General features: G+C 41.7%; 1 protein-coding gene across 1 annotated transcript in view; it reads left to right on the top strand.

Moving 5' to 3' along the window:
• Positions 1-14,489, top strand: part of ostm1 (osteoclastogenesis associated transmembrane protein 1) — a 181,554-nt gene extending 167,065 nt beyond the window's left edge. The window contains exons 2-7 of the mRNA XM_084001092.1: positions 9,705-10,127; positions 10,597-10,711; positions 11,523-11,620; positions 11,711-11,821; positions 12,728-12,893; positions 13,335-14,489. Of these exons, the coding sequence (XP_083857218.1) occupies positions 9,747-10,127; positions 10,597-10,711; positions 11,523-11,620; positions 11,711-11,821; positions 12,728-12,893; positions 13,335-13,390 (927 nt within the window). The 5' untranslated portion in view covers positions 9,705-9,746 and the 3' untranslated portion in view covers positions 13,391-14,489. The remainder of the gene's footprint in view (positions 1-9,704; positions 10,128-10,596; positions 10,712-11,522; positions 11,621-11,710; positions 11,822-12,727; positions 12,894-13,334) is intronic.
• The last annotated feature ends 5,511 nt before the right edge of the window (positions 14,490-20,000 follow it).

Genomic DNA, 20,000 nt, shown 5'->3' with positions numbered 1-20,000 from the left:
ATATGCACCTAGATTTCAGATGAGCAATGTGTAAACAGCCTGCATATGCATCATGCACATCCCATGTTCTCTGTATGTGGTGTCCATCCATGCAGGCTCACACATATTATTGTCCCTGTGACTGTGTTTAAGCAGCAGCAGCAGCAGCAGTGGCAGCAGCAGCAGCGGTGGCGTGAACAGTGGTCGCGGCCGTCAGACAGATTAAGCAGAGAATGGCTGTCATCAGCTCCCTCCACCACCACCGCAGCCGTTCACCTGGAGTCACTCTGACAGTCATTCTGCTGCTTATCCAGCTCTGTTGAGCAGTCAGTCTGCCTCTGCCCCGCGCCTCCTGATGTTACCCTGCTGGCTCCACAGGTCAGGTTCAGTGGTCACGGTCTGGGGGTCACAGTTTCCACTCGTCATTAACCCCCAGGGACCCCGGTGCATGGGAGCTGTCGTCAGGACCTTCACACTCACCTCACGAGTCTTAATACACACACGCACTCACACATACTGGAGGAGGACTGGTGTTTCATTGACAGAATCGGGACAGGGTGTGACCTTGTCTGTTTTCAGCCGGGGCTATAATGTATAGGATGAGGCTCTTTGGAGAAGCAGGTCAGTGTATAAGTGTGTGTCAGGGGACGTGATGAGAATATCGATGAACATGTGTCCTTGTGTGTGTGTGTGTGTGTACTTTGTAGTATAGCCCGACTCACACACATACAGCAGGAACATCATATACTATCTCAGGTGATGTGAGGTCCACATGAACATTTCTACTGAGGCAGAACTGAAACCAACTGAGAAAGTGTGACTTGGATCTGGAGGCAGGTTACTGCACGCTCAGGCTTCTGTGCACAAGAAAAATAAAGGATTATCCCAAAAAGTCAAGGTACACTGCTCTGTACAAAAGTTAAAAAGCTTTATTGAAGGAGAAGATAAATAACAAGCGCATGTAAAATCAGTGCTAGTTAGTTTGTTACCAACATGCTTAGGATAATGTGAACCTTATGGCATCCTATATATACAGTTATGATAATTATCTTTAAGCCCAAAACACATATTGTATTTTTCAGGTAAAATGAAACTTTTTGCTGGTTAAGAGACCAACTTCTGTCTGCATGTCTTTGCCTCACACCTGCTGCTGCTATACATTTCTATATTTAACAAAAAATAATACTTATTAGCTCTTGTCAGTATCTTTACAACAAACAAAGAATACTTTTAATGTCATTGTTGCTACTGCTGCCGCTGCTATCACCTATCATTGCATGGTGGTTTTCTCTCTCTCTGCCCCCCTTTTATCTCTTCCTGCGTCTTCTTCTCCAGGCAAATGGCCGCTCAGTCTGACTCAGGTTCTGGGAGGTTTTTGCACGTAAAATACTATGATGGAGAGAAGGTCGAGACCAGCTCTGTTTAAAAAGTGTCCTGCTGTGAATTGTTGACGACTTGACTCGAGAAACTCAGACTGAGTACATAATGATGATCATGACAAAGAAATCACATTAAACACAACTTACTTGCTTACTTTACTTAGGCCCTATTTAATAATAATAACAACTTTGATACAGAGATGGTTGTTCCCACACTCTCTGACTGGTCTGTGATCGAGGCCTGTGTGCTTTACTATTCACCTATTTGTGTCCGTCTCTCTCTTACGTTTATCTCCATTAAGTAACATTGACATGAGTTTTGCACTGGGCTGCACGTGATGCTGTAAAACAGTAAAACAACTGAGCGTGCTGAGTTAAGTCAGGGATAAACACATTCCTTTTGTCCTTTTCCACTTTTATTTCTTTGGTCGTGCCACTAAGACTTTGCTTGTAACTGCAACCTTCAAACACAATAATTCAATTTAGCCTATGTCTGTTCAGAGTGAAATAAATGACAATTGGTTCTATGGGAACAGACATGGGAGGAGCATATTGTGTGATGTTGTCATGTGAAGGCTTCTTTCACACGTATAGCTGTGTATCTGTAGGACTTCTTCTTTTTTCTTTTCTTTTTTTTTTTTACCTTTGAAAGATAAAGATGAGGAGTGATGAAAGCATCTGGGAGACATGGGGTCTTTTAGAAACACCCAAACAATGACGAGGGCAAAGAGGCACTTATTTTTTTTTCTCTTCCTCATATTCACCACATTTTCTCAATCGTCCACCCCACCACCACCCAGCAGCTCAGCGCTTTTCCCATCCTCAAATTCCCTCAAAGTTTCAGATGCTCACAATTCCACAATGCCCAGATGCTGTCCTTTGGCCCTTTACCCCCCTCAACCCAGAGCTATCATTCATAACCTTTCTGTGGAGCTGGGAGTGAAAGAGGTGGGATAAGGGAGAAAGGAGGGGGAGCGGAGAGCAACATGGCAGCTTATTTAGAAGACTTCCTTTATTGGAACATGTGCAAGCAGTTCACTCACAAAGGACTTAAATAGGATATTTTCTGTTCCCTATAGTTGCTTTCCCCTTTTAAGTGCCGAGGCAAAAAAAGTAAGTTTACAACTCCCTCCTCAATGGGGGCTCTTCACTCTCAGGTTGCGGGGACCTGAGTGACCTAGGAAAGTTAATTAGGAGGCGAACAAAGAGCGAGCTGGAGCAGAATGCCTCGCCTCTCCTCCAGCCAAAGATGTCATCCATTAATTAGGAAAATCTTTAAGGTGGCCTTATTGAATTTACAGAAAGCCCTGTGGTTGGCGGGCAACAGTTTTTTGATCAGGCCCTGACTCAAACAATGTCTTTCTGGGGTTAAAAAAGAAGAAGAAGAAGGGAGGAGATTGGTGGTAGGAGAAGAGAGGGAGAGAGGAGAAAAAAAGGGGGGGGGGGGGGGGGGTGGGAGAAACGTATGGGTTTTGCAGCGCAGTACAGTTTAATGGAGCTGGAGTGTAGGGGGGGTGGGGGGCTGATTGTGACAGCTCAGATTCACATGGGTATGGGGGGCATAGTTTGGGGATGATGTCATGCAAAGGCAACCTGGGGGCTTGGGAAGAAAGAGGGAGGGGTGGGGTGGTGGGTGCGGGTGTGTGTGTGTGTGTGTGTGTGTGTGTGTGTGTGTGTGTGTGGGGGGGGGGTGCTGAGCTTGAGCCACAGGGGCCACTCAAAGTTAACATCGCTGCCTGCATCTGGGCCAAATCCTTTTCTTCTGGCCCAGGAGAGGCTTTCCTGAACGCCAGGCCCTCCACCACTCCTCCTACTCCCTCGTTCACAAATCAGCGCTGGCTTGAAAGCTAACCCCTCACTAACTGACTAGCTAACTGCCTTTTCTTCCCGGTCCAACTGCCTATTCATCCATGGCCCACTATGAATAATATGGCTGGTTAACATGGAGATGTAATGTTGCCCCTCTTTACAAACTTTGGCAGGTTACGCGCCGTCACCTCTTTTCCCCCTTCTTACTGAACATTTTGTCAAAAACCTTCCAGGTTTGACGTATAAGATACATTTTGTCATTGTTTTACACAATTATTAAGGATTATGTGATGATAAATTTACCTTAATGGTATCTGTGCTTCACTTCTTGCCTTCATATAAACACTGAGAACAGGTTTGTTTTTTCGTACTCTGATATAGATGGAGACTGCGTCCACTGGCGCCGCTGTAGACTGGTGTTTTGTCGCACATTACTTCACTCACAGCTGATCCAGGGAAGCATTTGAACAGTTCGTGGAGGTCATATGCCCCAAAAGGCAGGAAAGCACTAATAAAAGAGGAGAAAAGGAGAATTAGAAAAAACACACTTTTATTCTAAACACACAAATAAAATATACAATTGTTTTCTTATGAAACTTTCAATGTGAACAAATTTCACTAACTCTAGAATATGTCTTTGAATGAATGACAAGGGTAGTTTTAAATTGAAGTAATAATGTAAAGTGAAGCCAATATTAAATCTAATGCTTTCAAAGTTGCCTTAACTTTTGATTCAGGAAAAAAAAAGAAGTAAAAGTGTGTACTTCTTTCTAACTCTGCTAATCTGACAATAATGTCACTTAAGAGGATCTGAGATTAAATCTATTTGCTAAGGCAGAAAACAAGCAAAACCACTTAACTTAAGCCTTAAGTGACTTGTTAAGACTTAATGGCAGTGTGCTGTATTGTACTGTGTGTTGTCATTGTGGGTGGTCATTTGATTGGAGCGGTGATGTGTCTTTGTCAGCAGTTATAAAATAAATGCCATTCATTCGTATCATATCTTAAATATAAATACATCAAACAGGTCAGCAGTGATTTGAAGTGGAAAACATTTATTAGTTGTTTGCAGTTGTTCTTGTTGTTGTTGGTTACTGTCAATCACCATCTGTGGGTCACATTTATACATCCCACATTAATTCACTGAATATCTGGCACCAGCAAAGAGCAAAGAAAACTGCAGCAGTATAGACTGGGAGCTGAAAGTCACATGTGTGTTCATGCTATACGCTGTCATGCTGCCCTGTCCATGCGTCTCCTGGGGCATGAACCCCTCACCCTACCCCCTCCTGGGGGACTAATTTGAGGGGAGGGACGACGTGTTTTGTTGCTTGTCAGAAACAATCACTCCCGGCCCATTACATTTACAGCACGTCGTGCTTTCAATGCTGTAACACACTGAGCTCCGAGAGGGGGGACAGTGGCTCTGAGAGGGACCGTGGAGAGGATTCATACATTTACTCATCAGGGAGATAAAAAGTTGATTATCATCCGTGACAGAGGCTCCAAGTAGGAAAGATGCAAATGTTGGATTTCACAGACAGATACTTGGAACTGGTCGAGTCAGATTTAAATAAACTTCTTTTGCTGTTCTCCCCCCCCCCTAAAGATTTAAGATTTAAAGTGAATAACAAGTTTATTTAGAGTGCCCCTGTGCCACCCCCACCCCTCTCTTGTCCTCTGTCCCGGCCCACCCGTCCGCTCTCTGTTCTGTTTGGGCACTGGAGGTTGTCAGACTGGGTTTATGTCCAGTTCACTGGAGCTGAAAGAAGTCAGTTTCGTGTCTTGTTATGGAACAAGACGTCTCTGCCTCTCAGGAGTGATGAGAAGTGGTCTGGGTGAGCAGGGCGAGCAGGGAGCGGGACCATCCCCTGGAGGCAACCAGCAGTGAGGAAGTCAAAGCGGCTTTTGTGTCGCTCCTGTCGGCTGCGTGTTTGGTAATTATCCCCCTCCTCTACATAAGCGCGGACCGGGGCTTTTCCAGGAGAGATCCCAAACCGACCGTCCCATGCACGGAAGAGTGCACAACACACCGTCAACAAAGATTAACTTCTCACAGTGCAGCAGAGATGCCTGATTGAGGGAGACGTAGCAAATATGTGAAACCCTCTCTTCTGTGACGTGACAGTGATGAGCAGACATGGACGGTCAGGCTGTTGAGACAGTGACACCTGTAGATCTCACAGACTGCACTGTTAAAACACCAACAATGGGCACCTCCATCAATATCCTTGTTTATATTATTTCCACCCTCAAATCGAATGTTTTAATACTGTAGTGCAGCTGTTGGTTTCTTCTGTGAACCTGAAATAACAGCTATGAACTATTGAACTGCCTATAAAACCTTGAGAGAAGATAAGTTTGGAGGAAAAACATCTTTGAACAACTAACAATGACATGATTTCCTCTTTAATCAGTGGAGTAAAAAAAAATAGTTTTCATTAAAATGTAGTGGAGATGAAATAATCTCAAAAGGTGCATACTTAAGTAAATGCAGGCTACTATTTATTTGCTACCACCATCTTCTCATTATCGTCATAATACTAATATGTGCTCATATCCTAAATACATGTAATTTTCATCTGAGATCATATTGGTCATAAAAGCAGCCAGTAGCTCTACATCCTGCACCGTCAATGCACACTCTAAATAAACCATAAGTAGCCTATATAAAATAATTTATTTATTCCAGCTCTTTTCACAGCCACTCACTGTCACACTGTTTGTGTCCTTGTTTACTGACATGTTGACCTGTTTGCTGCTGTTTTCTATTTCTTATTATTTGAATTCAACACAGTGCTGTTATCATCTCTGTCTCGCCTTGACTGTTTAGGAGAGGTCTCATAAAAACCTTCAGTTGCCTTCCTTTCCTCCACAGACACTTTTTCATCCTCCTGACAGCTCTAGGCTGTTTATTACTTAAACTAGCCCTGTTAGCCTTAACCTTGCTTTATATGCACCTTTTAAAACATTACTTCTGGGACTTATGTGTAAGAGCAAGGAAACCAGAGCAAATTCCTCTTTAAATGCAAACTTTTCATAATCTTCCTCATCTTCATCCTCAGCACAAACAGTGCAATCACCCTTCATATCAATGTCACCTTAACCCCTATAATCACTGTCATCATTTTCTTCTTCTTCATCGTACTTTCCATCACTGTCCACTCACACAGGCACCACTAGCTATATTATCAACAGTTTCTCCATTTTCTCTATGATTATTCTAACCATCATCATCTTCACTTTCAGCTTCACCATTGTGACATTTTTTTTTTACCACCAAACGTTGATGAAGAACGTATTCCTAAATCTAGCATTGAACATGTGGGAAGCAAACCGAGGAGCATCCGCTTCGTCCATTAAAACCCCTTCATTTAAACCCGACTCAGATCTGTCCCTTTTCAAAGCCGCAGAATGGGCCCGCCTTGATCTGCATCAATTGTCATCCCCGGGGCTCAGGGGCACTTCGGCGGCCAGTATAGCGGGCGAAGTCAGGGCTAATCCCTGGAAAAGGGGAGAATCACGGGAGAGGAGAAAAGCAACAATAACCAAGTCAAGCGTATAAAATGAAAGCGAAATCTCTATTATCACTCCCCGCAATTCCCAGCAAAGTGGTGAAAATCAGGGTTAGTTTGTGATTCGAGTCAGACGCGGAGGGAAGAATATGGGGGTCCCTGCGGGTTGGGAGACTCACACGACGAAAAGGGCAATATTCTGGAGAAAGGAGGAAGAAGAAAGCCCCTCTCCCATCCCGACATAACCATTAAATGCAGTCTGACTTTATGTTGTATAGAGAGGGGCGAACAAGAAAGGAGGCACAGTTCTCCGATGAAAGAATGAGGTTTTTGGCGGATTAGGGACGGCCCGAAGGATGAAGAATAACTTCTGCATAACTTTACAGCTATTTTCTCTCCCCACGCCAAGAGCCAAGTTTAAGGCTGAACTGGTTTGAGTTAACCCCTTTGTGATTGTCCGGTTTGAGGGAAAGGACTCATATCACACGCTCTGAGCCCAGACTGGCCTTAACGCGAGCGTGACCTGTAGCTAGGCTAGGCTAACACAGTTGACAGATGCAGACCTGACACATTCATGTGTTGGTAGCTGTTTTAGGTTAAAACACTAAACTTTTAAAACTTGGAGGAGTTTCCATTTTTGTTTTTGGCGTATTTTCCCAAGATCTAAAAAAAAAAAAAAAAAATAGAAAAGGTGCACTTTAATACAATAAAACAAAGTCCTACTTTACTTGAAAAGCCTGTTTCCATGTTTTTTTTTTTTTAAAAAAAACATTTTTTTATTCAGCTGACTTCTTTAATTTTCAATAGATATGAAAAAAACACAAAATAAACCAAACTCCCTTGTCATGGATCAGAAGTTTAGGACATCTTTACTTTTTTTGTGATAACATTTGATCCAAATAGCGAAGACATGAACGTTTAAAAATGATTTTTGTAGAGAAGTTTGTTTCTTTTTTTCTTTTATCCTCCTCCAGTGATCATCTTACAACCCCTCAGATTTTCTCTTTGGAGGAGCCCGACCCTCAGGTTAAGATCCATCGGGTTAATACACACAACTATATTCTTCTGCACCTAATACTGTAAAAGCTAGTTGATAACAAGTCAATTAGGGGCTATTTTATGCATCTTTTCTCGCTTGTTTATTCACATATCTTTATCTTACTGAGTGCTGGACTTTTAATTATAATGAGTATTATTACGTGTTCTATTGTAAAAGACCTGAGCACCTCTCTCATGGGTAAAGGTCTAAGCTGAATGAAGCTTGTAGAGCTTTGATCAACCCAAATCATGAATACTGTTAAAGGTGAGTAACGTTGTTGACCACTCCCCTCTTCAAACTGTGATGTAAAGCCTTTGTATCCTGCTCCAAATCAAGAGGAGCCTCCAGCATTAAGTCTTGTCATCAACTCCTGAAGGGCTCTCATCACCACCACCATCATTTCATTTATGGACCTAATTAGTGATTTTTGTCCTCTGGGTTTCTCCATCTATCACATGCTAATGAAGACTTTTTCTGCCATCTAATAATGGTTATCCCCTAACAATAATGAAATGCCGACTTTACTTAAAATATACTGCTGATCTGCAGAGGAAACACATCCAAAACTTATGTCATTGGTGCTATCAGCCTTATGTTTTATTGATGCACAACAGCAACAATACTGATGATGATAATAGGCTAATATTTTTAATTGTAGGCTACTTAAAAAAAACAAAAAACGAAGGTGTAACCATGCAGTGGACACCCATAACTGCACAATAAGGTAAAAAAAAAAAAAAAAATCAGAGAGGATTTAGATTGTAATCACTTCTTCTTTCTGGGTGTAAAAATAAATAATAAAGGGATGGGGAACATCTGAACAATTAGGTGAACTCCGGTCAGGAGAAGAAGAGTTAATGAGCTGCCGGTGCCATGTGCAAGTGAGAGGAGCATCAGGGGCCAGAATCCACATTTACCACCGCAGTTGTGCGTAGGCATCAGAATAGACCGCTAATGCTGCGCTGCGTCTCTGCCCCCCCTCATTTTCATTAGGCTCTGATGACTGCGGAATTGACGCGGCCTGCAAGTTATCAAGAGCCACTAATTTCGCATTAACGACCATTGACTGCGGCTGCTTGATTCGAGGGGGTTTTTGACAATATTCACAATCAGGATTGGAGCCCAGATCGTTTACCTTGACTCTGTGATTATTTGCTCCGAGCCGAGCGCACATTGCAAAATTGCATGGTGTCAAAACCCCGTAAATAATGAGGAGACCAGGAGGAGAGACTGCAGCCTGTGTCTCTCTAATACACCCCCCATCCCCAGCAGGGTGGACAGTCACTAAGCTGCGTAGCTACATTTAAGAGTATTTCTACTGAACTTGAGAGAACTCAGAGATAGATAGATAGATAGATAGATAGATAGATAGATAGATAGATAGATAGATAGATAGATAGATAGATAGATAGATAGATAAGGTTTGTAAGCCAAATACATAACAGATTATTTCTTTTTAAACCATTGTAGTAAATTGAATAGGCCTACATTAAAACGTTGTAATAATATAGGCTATGTTTACATTGGGATTTAATTGATTTGAATTGAATTTTAACTTCATGAATGTAAATGCAAATGTAAGCCTTACTCACTGCAGGCTGTTGTAATATCCTCTTATCTTATCTTGCTGGGAAAAAAAGAAAAAAAGAAAAGCCCGTATTGATTATGCTTAGGCTACATTAACCCTAACGCTAACCCTATTAAAAGCAGGACAAAAGTCAAATTAATGTAAAAGACATAAGGTAGAGCGAATAAACAATAAATGTAGCAAATATAGGGCTCTAAATTTTTTCACAAGTAATACAAGACCACATACAATTAAAATACTTTGCAACCTATGCGTCTAAGTAGCAAATAGAGGTCTGTAATAAGTTTACACTTCAAAATTTACATATTAACGTGGACGTTGAGATCTCGCGAGATCTCTAACCCTGTCACATGATCGCGTGGGGAAACACAACCAGGAAATCGAGGGTTGTTTAGGTGGTGAGGAGCAGCTGCTGCTGTTTACCCTGGTCTGAAACCATGTCTCTTTGCAGAAACTTCTCGTTTTTTCTTTTCCTAGTGATGAATATTTACTCCCTCGTGTCCAGCGACGTAGTAAACCTCACGGTCATGGACGAACCGGGACAAACGCCGCCTCATCTGAGCCCGGTTGCGGTCGCTTCTCCTGTTTTCAAGCCGGGGTCGTCGTCCTCCTCCTCCTTCGGGCTGCAGCTGTCCTCCTTCCCGGAGGACCTGGAGATCAACGACTACTGCAGCGAGCTGCTCCACATCTTCGGGCAGCGGTACGTGGCCCACGTGAACTGTCTGATACCTGCGGCTCGACCCGTCCATGTGTGTCAGAACTGTTTCTCCAGCTACCGGAGCCTCATGGACATCTACACCAACATATCCTCGGATCAGGTACATAACGTTAGCCTGGCGCCGGGTTTGTCTTTTTCTTTCTTTCTGGGCTTTAGTTTTAGTCGAGGACAGGCCTCAGTTGTCCCATGAGTCACGAGTCTTGTGATGTGACTAACTGGTGGCAGCACATTTGAGGAAACGGCGACTTTTGTGTTTTATTCTAGGCCTACTTCTCGTATCTGTCTTTCTACGAGTCAAGTGTCTTATCTAATGTTTTATTCCAGAATACATTTTATAGATACATTCTGGAAAGACATAAGCACAACAACTGCAGCAAACATATAGGCTACTTTTTATATTTTCTGTGCAATGTTTCCTGCACCACACAACCTCAACAGTGCTTAGATATTCAAAGAAAGACTGTTTTAGATGTGTGTTTGTATCTATATCTGTTCACCCCCAGAAATCAAAACAACCTTTGCAGGTAGTGTAATGTGTGTTGATAAGATGTGGCTGTGTGTGTCCTCAGATGGGTCCTGGGAACGTGAGCTGTAAGGACAGTCTTCTGCGCAGTGATCGGCTGATGCTGGTTTTTCTGATGTACAGCAATGTGAATCTTGTGTGGAGCAAATCAGACTGTGAAAGTAAGTGTTGTGACTTTTTTTTGTGTGTGTGTGTGCTTGTGTTATTAGGGATTTGTGGCCGTCTTTGAAGGTCTGACTCACACACAAGATGGGGATGCATTTGACCACAGGGGTCAGAGTGCAGGGTCAAGTAGAGACAACATTCGGTGAGGCTTTAATGAGGGTGGTGGGAGTTGGTGGTGGTGGTGGTGGACACGCTGAATGTTGCAGAGACAATACATGTGACTTTTAATTTTTATTACACAGACTCTGTCTCCACCAGCCAGGATGTCCAACATGAACCATATCAGCTTGTGACATGAGTGTATAATTGTATCACAGCTCTTCACTGCATTTCCTGCCAAAGGGAGAATGTGATTTTTCTCATACAACTGAATTTTCTGTGTTTAGGTTTTGTAAATAATGATTATTTTTGTTTTCTTGTCTGGAAATGTCAGAAAATAGTGACAAAAGCCCAATGAAACTTCCTGTAGTACAATGTGGTGCCACCAAAAAGCTTATTATCTCCAACTAACCCCCCAAAACCCCAAAGATATTCATTTTGCTATCACATCAAACCAGGTAGAACAGAAAATCCTCCTGATTGCGCAAGGCAATTCTTGTGGAAATTGACTGAAACAGTATCAACTAGTAATTGATTAATCTACTATTTGTTTTATCCCCAGTTTGTTCATTCGTAGCAGTTTGCAGGGGCTGAGTAAAAAACAACAACTGAAAAATGGTTCAAATATTGGATAAAATAATTCTTTTGTCCACATTTATTGGACAGAAAAGACCTAACTGATGAATGTTTATATTTCCTCTTGTGCAGAATGCATCGCTGCAGGACTTCAGAGTGCAACCAATGACACGCTGTTCTTCATGACGACTCTAAATCAAACTCTCACCTGCTTTGAGAAGTATCAACAGGTACTTCCCACATTTGATCTACAGTACAATGTCAGTCTATTTTGAGTTCATGCTCTGACTGTCGTATCTCCTCTCAATTGTTCTTCACAGGGGAATCACACAGAGCTTTGCAAAAACTGTAAAACCTCGTACAAAGACCTGAATGAGCTGTACAGCAGGATGGAGAACAACCTGACTCTGTGTATCGACATAGAGGATGCGGTACGTACAAGAGATCAGTTCCTCCTTGAGGTGGGAAGAGAGGAGGCTGCACCCCCTAGAGGAGCCTGTAGATAGACACCAAGGGGAAACTAGTCAGAGGGGCTCGTCGTCCACCCTGAGCTGCTGATGGGATGTTTGCGTCATAGTGAAAAGTTGAACTATTCAGCTTGAAGAAGGTTCACGCGCTTGACCTCGATAACAACACAAGGTGCAACTCCCTAACGGCTGGATTTACTCGGCGTGCTATTTATAGTATCAGTTGTACTAATAACTATGGTACTGGAGGCGACTTAGGGCTCACCTGATAGAGCACATACAACATTGGCTTTGGCTTGACTGTAGAAGCTGGAAGTTCAAATCCAACCTGCAGCCCTTTGCTTGCTCACCCCCCCCCCCTCTCCCTTAATTTCCTGTCTGTGTCTGACTGTCCTATCAGAATAAAAGTGAAAACACTTGGAAAAATAACTTTAATAGCTATAGTTTCTAATGCAATAGTGTATAGTACATAGTGATGTATGCATAGGATATAGTATAATGATTAGAACTAAAGTGTCAACTCTATCTGCAGAGGGAAGCTGTAACATCTAGTTTGGAAATAACAAACAAAATGTTGGAAGGTTTTTTTTCTTCATGTTTAATTAAAACCCTAAGGGAGAGAATATCCAGGTGGTTGCTGATTTCGTATTATCAGTTCAACTCGTATTTTTGATCTATAAATGTGTCTGATTCGTGAAAAAGGAGGATAAGAGCTGCAGGTTATAAAATCCCCGAAGCAAAACTCCCTGAATACAGGCAGCAAATATTTCAGAACAGAAACCCATGAGTGCTGAATTAGTCCCAACACTCTCCTGTCATTGTCATCTGAGCTGAAGTTTATGTTGCATTTGGCTCTCTGCCTCCTTTCAGATGAACATGACACGCAGACTGTGGAGTAAGAATTTCAATTGTTCCTTCCCCCGCGAGGAGACGGTGCCTGTCATCGCCGTGTCCAGCTTCATGCTCTTTCTGCCCATCATCTTCTACTTGAGCAGCTTCCTTCACTCGGAACAAAAGAAACGCAAGCTCATACACCGTGAGTAACCAGCTTAATTCGCCCATTGTCACACACAGAGAGATTTTTTGACAGGGTTTTGAAGAGTTTGGGGGTCTTTGGGGAGGAGGGAGGGGAGGGACTGAGGTCGAATGACTGTGATATTGGACGGAGGTGGGGTCCGTCTAGGTTAAAATATTCCTGCAGACCTCTGGATCATGGACAGGGTCGCAGGATTATTTTCTGTGCTGGAGGATGGTGGGTGCATTGAACCAGTCGTTTGAACAGATTTGTGACTGTGATACAAAGAAAATGAATCAGTTGTAATAGTCTTTGTGTTTCACTTTAATATAAATTAATTTGGAGTTATTTAAAAAAGAAAAATCTGAATTCATTTTTAATGTAAAATGAATGTGATCATAATCAAAAATCAATCACTTCTCCTAACGACAATGTTGCTAATGTGAACTCTCATCTTTCCAGCCAAGCGAGCGAAGTCGTACACCAGCCTGATGAACATTCAGGACAAGCTGAGCTGAAGAGGAAGAGAGGTAATTGGTGAAATAGAGGAAAGCAAGTTTTCCTTTTGCAGAACGGTACAAGATTTGCCCTCTTTCTGTCTCGTGCCTGAGGTGCGACCGACCTCCTGTTTGTGAATGTAGAGCCCTCAGCTGCAGCTTTACTGGCTGTTTTCTGGGCGGCTGTGACACCCAGTCAGTATTTAAAGGACTTCAAGGCTCAAAACGAATGATACTGAAATTTAAATGCACTGGAATTTTGTTTTTATTGCACAAGACAGCCTTTGGGAGCATTAACATTACATTTGGTTTCATATCCTTACAGCCGTCTTCTCATAATGTGGTAAAAGATTTAAGAGAACATAACATAAAAATTAAGTAGACTCTAGTTCATCTTAGATTTTTAGCAAAAAAAAAAGGTACATGCATATTTTCTGAAATTGTCCACAGATTATGTTTGACTCTGCTTCTTACTGCCATATTTAAAGACCAGCTTTGTTTTGTGAATTCAAACTTATATTTTTCGATTTCCATGAGATGGGACCTGTGTTGGAATCAATGTTGGGCTCATGCAGTCTGAGACACGCAGCTGTCACTAGAAAGAGAGAATGGCTTGAATGGTGTGTGTGTGCATGTGCATGCGTGTGTGTGTGTGTGTGTGTGTGTGTGTTCAGGTGAGCTAATGTGTGTATGCGGTCTATTTATGGGTTGGGTTGAGAAATGGGTTTTCTGCCTCTAATATATGTCCAGAAGAGAGCTGTGGAAAGGAAGCACTTGATGTCCATTAGTGGTGACATGTATCTGCTGTAAGAAGAGGGGGTGCACATCAGCCGGGTGGGGTGGGGAGACTGAGTGATAAATAAAGACATAACACACAAAATGTAAGAGCACTCCAAAGTACCACACTGTGATGTTACCTGTTTTCCGGGCTGGTTTTTTTGTGGTTGCATAAAGCTTTTAATGTGCTTTGTTGTCATTTTCCACTGATGTTTAACTTAATTTGTTAAGAGGCTTGCGACCGTTCATGACGGTGGAGTCTACTTGTTGAATTGATGAATTTGCCTATTAAAAATGCATTTGCTGTGTAATGTAAACCTTAACTTTGAATTTATAAATCCAAATAAATATTTCTGTCATGAACAGTGTGTAGTTGCATGTGATATAATACCACAAAAGTTTTATATGAAGGTTTAATCTGAGATGGTCAAACTAGTGGGACGCAACTAACTGTATTCACTCGAGCTGTATTGAAGTACAATTTGAGTATTTACAATTTATATTTCAGAGGGAAGTATTGCTCTATAGACATGAATGTGACAGCTACTAGAACCATTTCATATGAACATTTTCCAGCCAAAACTAATGACAAGCTCATAAAATAAATATTTCACTGTTAAACTTACTTTAGAGTTTGAGTGAGTCAGGATGAGGTCGTCATCCACCAGATGCAGGTTTAAAAGTCCTGCTCACATGTTAATGACCTGTGTCATTACAAGTGCTTTTTTTTTTTTTTTTTTTTTTTTGTGTTTACATGGTATTTTTTTTATTACTTCTAATGCTCCTACTCCACAATATATTAGATAGAAATGTACTCTTGTACTCCATTATATTAATTCATCAACTACTTGTTGCATTTCAAATTTAACATAGTCCAAACCTTTTACGGATGAAGACTGAAGTTTTGTTTACCAGATACAACAGTGCTGCTTGTTATTGCACTTGTATCAGATAATAATTTAATATAGGAGATTGTATATAGGGTCCTATTACCAGTTTTAATGTAGGCTAAGTATTTGATGTTCATTTATGCATACAATACCCCTGTTCTTTGGATGCATTATATTGTGAGGCTTTTGGTATTGTATTAGTACATATTAATAGACAACTTAAGGGGTCTAAACCAGGGGCCCATGCGATTAATTCGCCAAGTAATTACATAGAAGACAGAAGAGGCGTAATATTGTTGAAATTGCACATATTGTTCTTCAAGAAATTTCAGGTTGTTCATAACATTTTGTAAAAGGATACTTCATTTAACTTAAACATCTTACTAATGTGGCAAAACAAATGGGGACATTTATAGTTCTCATTAGGTTATAAATGTTATTGTTTTACTGCTCCGGTCCTCTTGAGATCAAATTCTGCAGGATGAGGGCCCCTGAACTAAAATGAGTGTGACACCCCTGGCCTAATGCTTCTCCCACTGTCCTCCTGACCAGGACCAAACAGGCCCAACGCCAGTGCTGTGACTGCAGTTACATTATGACTAATCGGCCCGTGTCGTACAGTGGTTAAAGCCGTTTCTTCACACAGTCACGGTCCTTGTTCTCAGGTTACGTGGCCTTGAGTTTCTTGCAACTTGAGGCTTTTCCTCCATCATTAGCAGCTAATCTAAATGTGGGATAAAGATACTTGGCCGAATAATCACGGCAACACATCCGTTAAACTCCTTTGGCTTTTTGGTCTTATGGAGCGCAGCCACTGCTGGCCATCAGCAGGTCTAAAGAGCATTATGGATATGCCGAGTCATATGATCCGGTTGCGGCCAGCAGAGCAGAGCAGAGCGGCTACAAACACGGGCTTTGGTGGTTTGCGCTCGGGCACGGTGAAGTGTGTTGAGCGGCTCGTGTGCGGCGCGGTGCGGGGGGCTCAGGAATGAGAATGACAGCTTTGATTCCCGTTAAGCCTCGTTGCTTTTCTGAGGCGCACCGGGTAGGCCCTGCTTAAGGGCCTGAAAGTCAACACAAACTCCCGGCAAAGTGGAGCGGAGGCCGCCACGTGACGGAGAGGGCCGATGGAAAAGCCGCAGTTCTGCTGGACTCAGTGATTTAGACCGTGTAACAAGTTTTCGGATTGAGAATATCCCCATTCAATGTGCATTATTACACTGTGCACGTTACATTAGAGCACCATTATTATAGATAAGATGCATTACATTCAGCTCCACCAGGAGCACGTGTAATGTCACAATTCTGCTTTTATGTTAAAGACCCCCCCAATCAAAAAACAAGTTTGCATGCATGTGACTTTAGCTTGGATGTTTGACCTCTGCTATGCAGGAAGATGCAGTAGGCTATGTGCAGAGTTTGATTGTACAAAGCTCTTTTCACTTTTACATAATCTCTATTTGTCTTAATGCTCCATTGCTCCTGCAGACTGGCATTATTTAGTGACATCACAAGGTTTGGGAGCCAATCATGGACAAATGTAGAATTAAACTAATTTATACTGAAAGAGAAATTAATTTTGTATCATAATGTTTATAATGAACAATATTTGCATATTGACTGAGGATATTTTCCTTAGAGAGAAATATATACTGTATATTTTCACCATCTAATTAAAATTTTTGGAAGAAAAATGTGTAAGAGTAGTGTATTTAAATTACGGAATTTCATGGCTTGAAACTGTTGGACGGTTTAATCATCATGTTGTATGAACTTAGATGTTTCCACTGAATGTTCTTATGCAAAGCGACTAGTAACCAAAACAGCCACATGTGGAGAGAAACGTTCGTGAAATTATCTGGTGTCTAAGTAGTGAAGTATCAGAGTAAATACATTCAGCAACTTCCCACCTCTGTTTATGACTGAAGTCCATCTCCTAATCTCATGCCAACTTGTGGCAAATAACTAACATAAAGTGGCTTGCAGCACAGCCATCACTTGAGAAGAGCCTTATAAAGAGAACACATTTACTCCTTGGAAATGGAAAGGCTGCTTTCAGAAATGTTCAAGCATTCAAATTGAATTGAATTGCTTGACATTCACTCTTTTACACTTGATCAAAACAAATCTTACCATGGAGCTCTTTGGGCTGTAAAGTGCCTTCCACAGTCAGGAAACATACAGGACACTTTTTGTCTATGCCTTAAGTTGTTGTCTCACAAATGAAAAAAGAAAAACTGTATTTTCAGCGTTAAAGGGTTGAATTAACCAATCTTTGGTCCCTCACACTTCACCTTGAGACATGGAGGTGGCTTTGCTTATTTGGTCTTGAAGTCTTTGTTGAAAATGAGTACTTTTTTATGTTAGCTATAGAACATTTTTCATTTTAATAATGCGTTGAGTGTGCTCACTTAACCCACAGCACTAAATTTAATTGCATATGGGCTACATTACAGTCTGTGTGTTTTTGTCACATCGATTTATGATAAACTGCAGTGAACTGACTGCAATGAAGTCAAAATAAATAAGTCAATAATAACAATACAATCCACCAGTAATCATGCTCTAATTCCATGCAATATTATTGTACACCCAGTCTATTCACACAGAGCTTGGATTAAAAGAAAATTACTGTGGGAATAATTCTCCATTAAGTGTGGGACACTTTATGTGGGAGAAATTAATATGATTTTGCAAACAGACTCATATCCTGATCTCAACTATTTGCTCCAGTTCTCTGCTGGAATAAAGTAGAAAGAGAAATGTTTGTGTAAAAAGTTTTATTTATTTTCACACTATCATTTAACAACTATTTGAACTGGCTGCATCTTACCTAAAAGCTATGTGATATTAAAACCCAAGGTCTTAGAAAGTAGATATCAATATGTTAGTAAAACCTCTTCACATAGGGCAGGTGTATGACAAAATCACGTGTGGCAAATAATCTATTATGTATAAACATTTTTAAAACACTGTGCTGATGAATTGAGACCTTCAAAAATGGTGCAAACATTCATTCCTCTCTCGAGCTTTCAGCTTTTCTCATGTGTGAACCTGTGAGTTGACTTTTGTAAAGCTCAGGAGGGGAACGAGGCAGGAATGCAGGAGCATGACGGCCGAAGCTGAACTGACCATTGTTGACGTTTCAGTGGCCCAAACCGTGACACAAACCTTTCCTTGGACCTCTGCTGATGAGAAATGAAGACTGTTAACGACTGGCAAGTGGCCTCTACTGCATCAGACCTTGAGATCATTGTGTTGACAACAATTATCCAGGCAACATATGAAAAGAGTTACATGTATTTCCTCCTGCTGTAGCCTCTTTGTCTCTCCGTATCTGCATCTGTATTTGCAGAGTTGCTCATTCTCTATTAATTTGAAAGGTTAAAATTTAGAGGTAACAGGGTTATGTTGAAAATGATGTCTCGTTTGCAATACATGCTCCAGCAGATGGCAAAAACATACTTGTCTTTGCTGAGTTACCTTGAGACAAGTCCAGTACATTTCACATTTGATAGAGCAGTACGGGGATGCTCTTCATGTTGTTTCTGAATCTGGCCTTCCATTTCCCTTTATTAAGGTTAATTCTTGTTGAATGACTGTTTCACTGTTCTTTGACAAGGTCACACCCTCCTCCAGACTAAATGCCTTTGAGTTTCCTGCTCTCCTCCACAGTCTCCCTCCATTCATCTGTACTTCTACAGCAGATGCATCCCATGTTACGGAGCAGCGAGTTGCTCTTTCCTTATGGCTTTATTAAGAAACTGTTAGTTAGGACTTAAGTTGTTATGCAACCCCCCCATTCACCTCCACCACCACCAACAACACTCTAAGCTGTCAGTTAGTTAACTGGCTGAAGGTCAGGCTTAGATTATGCACCTCTCAACCCCTGCGCAATGAATATGATGCTTTGTTGAACAAGGAGTAAACATATGCCCCTGGGGGTAGGAATTAGCAGACACACACACATGCACCCTCTCTTACAGAGCATATGCAGAGTGAATGGGGCTTATTATACACCTGCGAGTGGGGTCAAAGTCTGTCAATCCCTAGCTTATGGTATTATGATAGATTATAGAATCACTCTCTAATGGCAGTCATTCAGTTTGTAATCTCGGCAGCTTGATGCAAAAGCACTCAGCGTTCCAGCTAAGGGCCTGTTGAAAATAAGACCTTCTCCTCATTCATCCCTTACTTCCCCCCTTTCACAAAGGTCTTATGACAAGTCAGCTGTTGGTGACATCACAGATGCTGGATCATATGTCAGAAACCTTTGCTGCCTGACTTACATCCCTCGCAGCTCAGCGGCAACTGAGGCCACTTGAGGCCAAAAGAGCGGCGAGGTGCAGCGGGGGGCAAGGGCTCAGCGTCAGGGCTGCCAACAGGCAGGCAGGGTGGGGGGCACTCTTCAGGGCAGGAACATCTGACCCATGTGTGGGGTTTGTTTGTGTGGGCAACCAGACAGTGCCCATCTTGCCATCAGCTTGAGGAGACATCTATCATTTGTGTGGTGAGCGTGCATGAATTAAAAAGTCCAGGCTGTGTGCACGTGAGTCACTGGATTTCTGTTTTTGATCAGCATATAATAGAAAATGTGTGTTTTGTTTGTCTGCAAGATCAGCTCCATGTGCTTCAAACATGCTGCATGTCAAAAATTGTACATTTTCATGGTATGTTAGTTTGCAGAACCAAAGTTGAATTTCGATCACAAGACAGTAGCGCCACCTAAAGTCAGCTTCTGAACATGACGTTATAGAGACATGTCACTGTGTTTTGGCTGTCTGTCTGTTTTACATTCTATATTGTTTTATATATTCAAAAACAGGGGCCATACAGAATCAATATACCCCTTTAAATATCATTAAGATGATGAACGCCACAATGCGTTTTTGAATTCAGTGTAAAACTCCTAGTCTCTGCACCTTTGACTCCTGATTATCAATGAGTGTTGGCATTTCTTATTT

This window comes from Trachurus trachurus (genome assembly GCF_905171665.1).
Source record: "Trachurus trachurus genome assembly, chromosome: 24".
Taxonomy (NCBI): Eukaryota; Metazoa; Chordata; class Actinopteri; order Carangiformes; family Carangidae; genus Trachurus; species Trachurus trachurus.
This window is presented reverse-complemented; position numbering and strand designations above follow the sequence as displayed.